Below are 10,991 nucleotides of genomic sequence, written 5' to 3'. Positions count from 1 at the left end.
CTCAGGAACCATAAACCAAAATAAGCTCTTTCTTCCATGAATCGCTTTGGTCAAGGTGTCTTATCACAGTTACAGGAACATAACTAATACAACCCTCCTCTCTGTAGACTTTACCGGTTGAGAATCTACTGAACGGGGTGGGTCTCCATTGCTTCCCTGGAGAACGGGACATTTAATTATTTAAAGCCATGTCTCAGTCCTCTAGGACCTAGAAGAGGCAAAATACTATCTTGTTAATCCCTTTGATCACATGAATACAGACCTCCGAATACGATTATTGAAAGCTTGGCTGTGTAAGAGCGAGGTAAACTGGAGGGAACGGCTCCATCCTCAGAAAAAGCCTCCTTAAGCCGAGGCTGATTCAGCTCCAGCCAAGGAACCATAAACAAACAGTTCCAAGGAGCACCCGAACTGTGCCCCCATATCCTCACCACAACTGTCCTTGTGGGCAACTGTTAGTAACGATTTTGAAATTCCCCTCGCCCCTATGTCAGTGAATCCAAAGGTCACCTACTCTTACCCAATCTGAACAGCCAAGACACGTACCACCCTGCTTGCGTTTTTTTCCTCTAAGAACCCCTCACAACTGAGGCCAGGCGCCCTTTTCCTGCAGCTGCAGGGCCAGTTTGCTGGACAGCATCCCTGCCGAGGTTTGTGACTTAACATTAAACCTTGTGCATTTGCATTGGTGAGTCGGCTCCTTGGTGGTCTTTTTTGGGGGGTCTCACGAACTTGGCATAACATATGGAGGTCTTGCACAGGATCCATAAGACCCCCAAGGACTCCTGACCCTGAAGGTTTAATTTCCAAATTTCCGGCCTGTCAGTGTTGTCAAGTTTCTGTGGTTTCCTTCTTTTGTTTTTGTTGCTAGCAGACAATTTGAAACTGTAAGAAACGGATTAAGAAGGCCTTGGCAGATGTGCCCATAAGGTCAGATCTGGAGGAAGGGTCAGAAGACGTTCCCCTTTCTCGAGTGGACGTAGGCCCCTGTCAGGTGTGGGTGGGGGACCCACTGGGGACTGCCCTATCAAGTGGGGGCTGTGAGGGCTGCCCTGTCAGGATTTTTTAATCCAATTTGTACTTTTGTAACTTCTGGAACAACTGCTGGGGAGTTTGCCTCCCGTTTGAGAATCTGAAACTTGCAAGTCTTTGAGATGGGCCCCTCCTTCTGTCTAAGTGCTGTGTTTGTCTTGACCGTACTGACAGTACGTGATCATGATCGGACTCAACCTAACATAGGACAGACACCTTCCTCCCCTCTGCTTTCCAAGGGGTCTCTGCCTGACTCACTGGAAGGATGTAAAACAGAAAATCTGTGATTGTGGCTGAAAAAGCTGGGGAAATTTTTTTTCTTTCAGGAACACTGGCAGCCAAGGACACTCTGCACTGCTCACTCCCCCCCAATCCCTCCTAAGCCTAATTCTTCACTGTGGTATCAGTCAAGGTCTCTTCTGCTGGCCAGCAGCTTCCCACCTTAACCCTTCTCTGTCCTGATTCTGCTTGGAAAACAAAAATGTTAAATTATGCCAGTCTGTATACTGTGGGAAGCTTTGACTTTAAAATAAAAGTCAAAGATACATTATGTTTGGGGAAAAATATGCTTTTGTTTCCACAGGAAAAAAATATATGGATTTTAGTCATTTAAATCTAATGGGTTATATTTACTTGTCATCATTTAAGATGTTTCGCACTGGCACAGGGTTTAATGTGTTGATACCAGTTTAGAGTTATTAAAACCACAAGAAGGACTTTGGTAAAAGTTTTCATGTTGACTAAGAAATGAGAGAAAAGGTAGGAGACTAAAGTAATAAAGAGGGAAAGGGAAAGAAAATTTTGTCTAAAGTAAGAATGCCTAAGGGAATCAGAAAAAGAGACTGAAGGTAATATAGAAAATCATAGAGGATCAAAGAAAGTCGTTGAAAGTCAGAGTAAAAGTCGTGAAAGGTCAGAGGGAAATGTGAACTATCTTTGCTGTGGTTTCTCATATCTGCAAATACTAATTTTGTTTGTTTGTTTGGTTGGTTGGTTTGGTTTGGTTTGGTTTTTCTAGACAGGGTTTCTCTGTATTGTTCCTGGAACTCTCTCTGTAGACCAGGCTGGCCTCAAACTCACAGAGATCAACCTGCCTCTGCCTCCCGAGTGCTGGGATTAAAGGCGTGTGCTACCAATGCCTGACCAAATACTAAATTTTAAAAATTGGTAATATAAGTTAAATTTCTAGCCATATTGGGTTAATTCTGGTTAAAAAGTTCATCTGTTTCTCAAGAAAGTTATATAGGTTTGTCAAAAAGTTTTGTTTGTGTTTTCTGGTGTACACCTCTATACACAAGAACACTGAACTTTGTGTTTTAAAAGTCACCCAGGTGATAATGGTTTTAAAGGCATAAAGGACATTTTATTTTATTTTATTATTTTGTTATTTTTTTTAGTTTTTATGAGACAGGGTTTCTCTATATTGTTTTGGAGGCTGTCGGTCCAGCCCGGCCTCGAACTCACAGAGATCCACCTGCCTTTGTCTCCCGAGTGCTGGGATTAAAGGCGTGTGCCACCACCGCTGGGCCAGGGCATTTTATTTTTGATATTGCAAAAAGACATTGAGAGATTTTAAATTAAATTTATAAGACTATGGGATATTTTTGCTCATAAAATGTTTTTATTGTTAATATTTGTACTTAAATTTTGTACTAAAATTTAAGATCATAGCCATAAGCACTATATGCTAACCAGAAATTGGGATGTTTATTTCTTGTGATACAGTAAGGCAATGACCTAAGTCTGAAAAAATGCTTAGAGTAGCTTCTAAGGCCATGGGTTTCAATCCTTTGTGGATTGAAAAACCTTTTTATAAGGGTAACCTAAGACCACCTGCATGTTAGATGTTTGCATTGATAACAACAGGAAAACTTTGTTGTAGGAAATCACCACAACATGGGAAACTCCTTTAAAAGGTCAAAGCATCAAATTTTTAAAGCTAAACCTGACGATATAAAGTCCTAGTCTTATAAAAAGCTGCTAATTGTATTGTAAAATATTACAAAACACAAGTTATAAATGATTAAGTTTGTTAATTGTAGTCATGCTAAGTACTGATATAAATAATTACAGGGATAAACCTTACTTAAATGTTTTCAAAAGTTGAGCTCAAAACAAGGAACTGAAAACGACGTTGTCTATTCAGATTTACCTAGACAACCCTCTTAATACTTCAGAGAACTACAGAATATGGCATTTAAAATGCTAATTTAAAAGCTTATATCAGACGGAGACCCGCAGATCCTGACAGTGACACAAGGTCTCCAAAGAAGAGTATGGGGCACCACGATGCCTGAACCTAAATTATGACGACGCTGACCAGTAGACTAGATGTCCCAATGCAACACCCACTGCCAGGACCTGGGCCAGACTGTGGACAAGCTACAGGACACTGGAGAATTGATTGTACCACTTTTGCCTAGACAAAATAAGGTCAGTCTTTTCCGTGTCTCTCTTCCACAGAGGGGGAAAAAAGCCTCTCACCCTGAGCCTGGAGAAGACTGATGCTGTTCTTTCTGATACTTTTGCCTCCAACACTATGGAGATGTGGGTATGGCTAGCTGTATGGACTGGTCCCTGTCATTTTTTAATAGATTTGGAAGCTACATAAAATGTATGAAATGTATCCTTCTCAGATCTCTGATAGTATTGATGGATGGGCTAGTTATAACTTTGTCAGCTTGGCAGCATCAGGCAATCAGATCCTTCCAGAAGGCTATAGCCAGCTTGATAGCTCAATTTATACATTAAAATCAAGCCTTGAGACTGCTCCTAAATAAGGATCTGAGGATATAAAAACATACAAATTTTAAGGATATAAAAATAATTTAAGATATAAAAATGGTTTAAAGTTGTTTTCCCCTTCTAAAACATGAAAGTTAAGAGCTTAACATTTAGCCCGGTGTTGGTGGCACACGCCTTTAATCCCAGCACTCGGGAGGCAGAGGCAGGCGGATCTCTGTGAGTTTGAGGCCAGCCTGGTCTACAAAGTGAGTTCCAGGACAGCCTCCAAAGCCACAGAGAAACCCTGTCTCGAAAAACCAAAAAAAAAAAAAAAAAAAAAAAAAGAGCTTAACATTTAATAGGGTTCAGATAAGCTGGTAGAGCACTGACTACCTGCTGTTCAGTAACAAACTCAAGAATTTGGGTTTATTTTGGTTGTCATCTAAGTATAAACCTAAAGGGCTTCTCATCAGGCCAAAGGCATCTCTGTCCAATGTGTACCTGGCCCTCTCTGGACAGAAGAAAAATGTACAAAACTATAGTTTTTGTTGGGACTCAAAGGTATATTACAGATACCTAGTATCTGGTTTTTTTTCTACAATATGGATTTCAATTCAGATTGATAATGTTAATATATCTATAACTTTTATGTCCCTTTATATAATAAAGTTTGTATGGGCTTCAGAGGATCAATAAGTCATAAAGCTTGGATCTACTTCTCACAGGTATAAAGGACTCCTGATAAGTTTCCCACTTGTCTGTTCCTGAAGATGGGATTTTCTCCCCTGGTCTTGGGACTTCTGCTCTTCCTAATCACTAAAACTATGGGCTTAAGAGTTCTGATTGAGTACATAAGTTTTAACTTCTGTTCCTAGTTTAAATATGTCTTAATAGGTTTCTCCAAGTATCAGTTGCTGGCTATAACCTACTCCTAGAGACTGTGAGCCCTAAACATTGCTGTAGATATGGACCAGTCCAGCCAATGTGAACACTCTCCATATCTTCAACAGTCTGCCAACCAGCTGTTTCTGATAAACACCCCCTTACCTAAATCCTCTTTTTGCTTTAAACGACTAGCATTTTAGCCTCTTGGGTACCTGACAACAACACCCCAAAAGTCAGCAGGAAATAGCACAGGAAAGAATATGTTGTCCCTTTTCCCTGGTTGAAATGCTAAGTCAAAAGAAAACTCCCTTACATAGGGGACAAGATGACAATAGAACCTGTACTCCAAACTTACCCAGTCTTTTAAATTGTCCACTAGTAATCCAAGAATGGGTTACCAATAAGAAAGGGGGGGGATGTAAGAGCAAGGTAAACTTGAGAGGGTGGAGTTAACTCCATCCTCAGAAAAAGCCTCCTTAAGAAATTCCCTTCGTGGCATAAGGCTGATTCAGTTCCAGCCAAGGAACCATAAACAGTTCCAAGGAGCACCCGAACTGTTCCCCGGACAAAGTGACCCCATCCAGATGGTCAAGTAATGACTAATTTTGGTAAATAGCATCTTCTTGCCTCAACTGTCCTTGTGGATAACTGTTAGTAACAATTTTGAAATTCCCCTAGCCCCCATGTCAGTGAATCCAAAGGTCACCTACTCTTACCCAATCCTGAACAGCCAAGGCACGTACCACCCTGCTTTTTTCCTTTAAAAACCCTTTACAACTGAGGCCAGGCGCCCTTTTCCTGTGGCTGCTGTGCCAGTTTGCTGGACAGGGTCCCTGCTGAGGCTGGTAACTTAACATTAAACCTATGTGTTTGCATCAGTGAGTCGGCTCCTTGGTAGTCTTTTTTGGGAGGTCTCACGAACTTGGCATAACCATCCACTTGTCTGGTCTTTTTCTTTTTTTTTTTTAAGACAAAGTCACTTGGCAGTGGTGGCACACACCTTTGATCCCAGCACTCTTGAGGGCAGAGGCAGGCAGATCTCTGGTCTACAGAGAGAGTTCCAGAGCAGGGCTCTCTTTGTAAAGTGCCTACACTGGGGCTACACAGAGAAACCCTGTCTGGGGGATGGGGATGGGAGACACAGTCTTGAGGTATAGCCCTTGCTGGCCTAAAATCTGATGCGTAAACCATGTTGGTCTCAAACTCAAAATATCCACCTGCCTCTGCCTCCCAAGTTCTGGGATTAAAGGCATGCGCCACCACACCCATAGTCTTGTACTTTTAACTACTCTGTAATAGTTAGAAAATGTTTGGGCCAAAACCAAACACTTTAAACTTTGTATTACACATTCCTGTCCTTTCAGTCAGTCTTTGCAATTATTTGAAAGAGCAAACCAATAACTCCATTGATAGCAGAGGTTTGATATCGATACATTAAACTTTAAATCCTAAAAGTTTTAATAAGAGGTTTGGAAGGATGGCTCAGCAGTTAGGAGCACTGGTTGCTCTTTCAGGAGACTCAGGTTGGATTCCCAGTACTCATAAGGCAGTGACAACTCCAGTTCCAGGGAGACAACTCCAGTGTCCTCTTATGACCTCTGCGGCACTGCATGTATGTGGTACACAGAGATACATGCTGACAAAACTCCCATACATAAAGTTTTAATATCACCCTGGTGGTGGTGGTGATGGTGCTGGTACATGCCTTTAATCCCAGCACTCAGGAGGTAGAGGTAGGTAGATCTCTGTGAGTTCGAGGGCAGAGTGATATACAGAGTGAGTTCCAGGACAGCCAGGGCTGTTATACAAGAAACCCTGTCTTGGGGAAAGGAAGGAAGGGAAGGAGGGAGGGAGGGAAGGAGGGAGGGAGGGAAGAGAAGACTGGTTTGAAGACTGTGGGTTGGAGAAACAGACTTGAGGACCCAGCCAAGTCAAGCATGGCAGCTAATGGGAGACTCTGAGGGTCCAGAGAGTCTCCAGTGCTGTGTTTTTCTTTCTTTCTTTCTTTCTTTTTTTCCAAGACAGGGTTTCTCTGTGGCTTTGGAGGCTGTCCTGGAACTAGCTCTTGTAGACCAGGCTGGCCTCGAACTCACAGAAATTCGACTTCCTCTGCCTCCTGAGTGCTGGGATTAAAGGCATGTGCCACCACCACTCCGCCCAGTGCCGTGTTTTTATTAGAGACAATTACATACAAAGACATTATAATCATTATGCCATGTTTATAAGGAAATAAAATGTTTTGCTTGATTATTATCAGGGAGAACAAAGATGAGGAAGTACAGGAATAAAAACATATGGGAACAGAAAGAGCTGGAACATCTTAAGAAATGGATCTTCAAATTGGTATTGTCTGTTAAAAAGATCATTTCCTTCTGTCCTAAAAGTGTCAAAGATCAGAGACCTCTTACACATTTATATCCTTCACAAATAATTCTACAAAACATAAACAGAGGGCTGGAGAGACGGCTCAGAGGTTAAGAGCATTGACTGTTCTTCCAGAGTACCTGAGTTCAATTCCCAGCAACCTCATGGTGGCTCACAACCATCTATAATGAGATTGATCTGGTGCCCTCTTCTGGCATATAGGCAGAAAACTGTATATGTAATAAATTTAAAAAAAAAACATAAACAGAAAAGCCTTAGGATATAGCACGCAGGTGGATCTCTGTGAGTTCAAGGCCAGCCTGGTCTACAAAGAAGTTCCAGGGCAGCCAGGGCTACACACAGAAACCCTATCTCACAAAACAAAACAAAAGATGTAGCACGCTCCAGCTTCCTTGAGCTGGGAGGTCCCTTGGATGGCTGTTTCCCTCTGTCCTGAGCTTGTCAGGGTCAAGCGCTCTCAGCTGGAGAACGTAGAGATTGAATCAGTCTAAAAGAAACCTGGCAAGGGAGATACCATGATCCTAAAGGTGGTTTTCCCAGAGCAAGGCTTATCCATTGCACTCGCCCTAGTGACCCTGCGATTTCCCCAAATTTGGGGAAACTCGACTGCAGAATTTGTGGTAGTGGGCACCGCGCTCTCCCCAGAAAGAAAGAAAGAGAGGGAGGGAGGGAGGGAGGGAGGGAGGAAGGGAGGGAGGGAGGGAGGGAGGGAGGGAGGGAAGAAGGAAGGCAGAAAAGAAAGGAAGGAAGGAAGAAGGAAAGAAGGAAAGAAAGGAGAAAGAGGAAGAGCGAGCTCACGCCTTTAATCCTGGCCTTGGGATTATACCATGCCTTTAATCCAATAAAGCTGGGCGGAGAGAGGAATATATAAGGCCAGAGACAGGACTCGGAGCATTTAGTCGGAGAATTCCTAGCAACAGAGTCGCACCTTCGCTCTGAGGATTCTGAAGAGGTAAAAAGTCTCTATAGCGACTGGCCGCTCTGTCTCTGATCCCTCCTTTTTCACCCCCTAATATCTGTCTGCGGGTTTTTATTATAAAGATTAATTAGGATTGCACTTCAGTAAGCTGTAGGAAAAAAGTATACAGCAGAAAGAACAGAGACAGAACACGAGAGAACAGAGACTAAAGAAGGAAGCCATTGGCCAAATGGGTGGTGACATTCACTGGTGCTCACAGCCCTCAGGGCCCAGGGGACAGAGGCAGAGAAGTCAAAGTCAGAGCCATGGACAGAGCGAGCAGAAGTGCCTGGACCGCAAGGGGAGGAGAGAAGGCTGGCGACTGAGCCAGAGGCACAGGTCAGACTCAGAGGGAGACCCGCAGACTCAAAGGTGTGGGAGGCGAAGCAGGAGCGCTAGACCACGCCGATTGCACTCACGGGACCTGTCCTCACAGTCTGACTCGGGTGAGGAGCCGGCACGGGGCTCCTGGGCACTGCACGGGCACTCCCGGTCCCCAGGGTCAACAGCATCTAACTCTGACTCCCCGAGACGCTCTCGGAGCCCTGGGGCGGCTGCCCTGGCCCCGAGTCAGCAGCAGACACTGAAGGAGCGCCTGTGGCTGCGTGTGAAGCGCAGGAGGCAAGAAGAGCTGCTCAAGGCCTTGGAGACCCCCGAGGAGAAGCGCGCGCGGAGACTGGCCAAGAAGCAAGCTAAGGAGCACAAAAGACAGAAGAAGATGGGCTGGAGCGAGGACTCCATTGGGTACACCAACGCCGACAACCCCTTTGGAGACAGCAATCTCCTGGGCACCTTCATCTGGATCAAGGCACTGGAGAAGAAAGGCATCAGTCACCTGGAAGAGAAAGAGCTGAAGGAACGCGTCAAGAGGGTCCAGGAGAACAACCGGCTGGAGCTCCAGAAGGTGAAGCAGCTGCGGTTGGAGCGGGAGAGGGAGAAGGCCCTGCAGGAGCAGGAACTGGAGCAGCTGCAGCGGGACAAGGAGGCAGAGCACTTCAAGACCTGGGAGGAGCAGGAAGACAGCTTCCACCTGAAACAGGCCAAGCTGCGGTCCAAGATCCGCATCCGAGACGGGCGGGCTAAGCCCATCGACGTGCTGGCCAACTACATCAGCGCAGAGGACGACGACCTGGCCGTGGAGATGCACGAGCCCTACTCCTTCCTCAATGGCCTCACAGTGGCGGACATGGAAGACCTGCTGGAGGACATCCGGGTGTACACGGAGCTGGAGCAGGGTAAGAACACGGACTTCTGGCGGGACATGACAATCATCACGGAGGCGGAGATCGCCAAGCTCCTCAAGCTGGAGGCCTCAGGCAAGGGTCCGGGTGAGCGCCCCCGTGAGGGCATCAACGCCGCGGTCAGCCCCGATGTGCAGTCGGTGTTCAAGGGGAAGACCAGCAACCAGCTGCAGGTCATCTTCCAGGGCATCGAGGGCAAAATCCGCGCAGGCGGCCCCAACCTGGACATGGGCTACTGGGAGAGCCTGCTGCAGCTGCTGCGTGCGCACATGGCCAGGGCCAGGCTCCGGGAGCGCCACCAGGATGTCCTGCGGCAAAAGCTGTTCAGGCTGAAGCAGGAGCAGGGGGTGGACAGCGAGCCCACGGCCACCCCCAACCCCGGGCCCTCGACGGACCCCGCAGAAGCCGAGGGGCCTCCGGCAGCCGGGAAAGCAGCGGACGCGGACGGAGAGGCGGTGCCCATGGAGGAGAACCTGATCCAGCAGAGCCTGGCAGACTCTGACGACTACGACGCTGGCCCCTACAGCCCGCAGCTGCTCAGGGCGCACGAGCTGCCGCTGGACGCGCACGTGCTGGAACCGCACGAGGACCTGCAGCGCCTGCAGCTGTCGCGCCAGCGGCTCCGGGCCACAGGCGACGGGAGCGACAGCGACGGTGCCTTGGACGTGTTCTTGAGGCGCGCGAGCGAGGGCATGGGGCAGGACGAGGCGCCGTTCAGCGTGGAGATGCCGCTGCGCGGCTGCGCCTACCTGTGGGCGGACAAGTACCGGCCGCGCAAGCCGCGCTTCTTCAACCGCGTGCACACCGGCTTCGAGTGGAACAAGTACAACCAGACGCACTACGACGTGGACAACCCGCCGCCCAAGATGGTGCAGGGCTACAAGTTCAACATCTTCTATCCCGACCTCATCTGCAAGCGCGTCACGCCGGAGTACTTCCTGGAGGACTGCGCAGACAACCGCGACTTCGCCATCCTGCGCTTCCACGCTGGACCGCCCTACGAGGACATCGCCTTCAAGATCGTCAGCAGCGAATGGGACTGTTCCCACCGCCGCGGCTTCCGCTGCCAGTTCGCCAATGGCATCTTCCAGCTGTGGTTCCACTTCAAGCGCTACCGCTACCGCCGGTGACACCCGCCGCGGGCCAGGGCTGGCCCAGGACAGCTTCCTGGGAAGGGGGAGAGGGGGGGACGCCTCCCTCAGCATCCTCCAGGCTCCAGTCACTGGCACTCTGTGAGCCAGGGCCCCCTCGGATCCCAGACCATCAGGAAGGATTGGAACTGTTTCCCTGTAAGGACTGCTTTCTGTGGGAAGGATTTCTTGTTCTTGTTTCCACGGACTTATTCTACCCTTGGGACCCCATGTGCTTTTGATTCGCTTAATGGAAAGCTTATTCTAGAAAAATAAAAATAAAAAAGAAGGTTGTAACAAGAAAAATAAAAGACCCAGAGTCCGATTTGATTGGGATTCAAGCTCAAGGTGAAGATCAGAGAAGCAAAGCAGCCAAGTAGCTCTTGCCCAGCTCAAATGGCCATCCTGTCTCCACAAATCCTCAGAAGCAAAAGGCTCTGAATTCCTGTCTCTTTCTCCTCTTTACAATCCTTTCTCCACCCAGCCACACAATCCTGGCTCTACCTCCCTAGTGCTGGGATTAAAGGCTTGTGAACCCAAGTGCTAGGAACAAAGGTGTGAGCTCTGTTCCTCTTCGCTCTTGTGTAGGTCAGGGTGGCCTCAAGCTCAGAGAGACCCATAATACCTCTGAGTCCT

General features: G+C 47.3%; 1 protein-coding gene and 1 pseudogene across 1 annotated transcript; both read left to right on the top strand.

The window, feature by feature from the left end:
- The first annotated feature begins 7,516 nt into the window (after positions 1-7,516).
- Positions 7,517-7,670, top strand: LOC121134100 (annotated as a pseudogene).
- Positions 7,671-7,810: 140 nt separating this feature from the next.
- On the top strand, positions 7,811-10,753 carry LOC101840944 (cactin-like). The gene has a single exon (XM_040731634.1). It carries the CDS (start codon positions 8,175-8,177, stop codon positions 10,353-10,355), a length of 2,181 nt encoding a protein of 726 aa, XP_040587568.1. The 5' UTR covers positions 7,811-8,174; the 3' UTR covers positions 10,356-10,753.
- Positions 10,754-10,991: the final 238 nt, after the last annotated feature.

The sequence above is a fragment of the Mesocricetus auratus genome, unplaced genomic scaffold, assembly GCF_017639785.1.
Source record: "Mesocricetus auratus isolate SY011 unplaced genomic scaffold, BCM_Maur_2.0 Super-Scaffold_100025, whole genome shotgun sequence".
NCBI classification, from domain to species: domain Eukaryota; kingdom Metazoa; phylum Chordata; class Mammalia; order Rodentia; family Cricetidae; genus Mesocricetus; species Mesocricetus auratus.
Note: the sequence above shows the minus strand (reverse complement) of the source record. Positions and strands in the feature narration are given on the sequence as shown.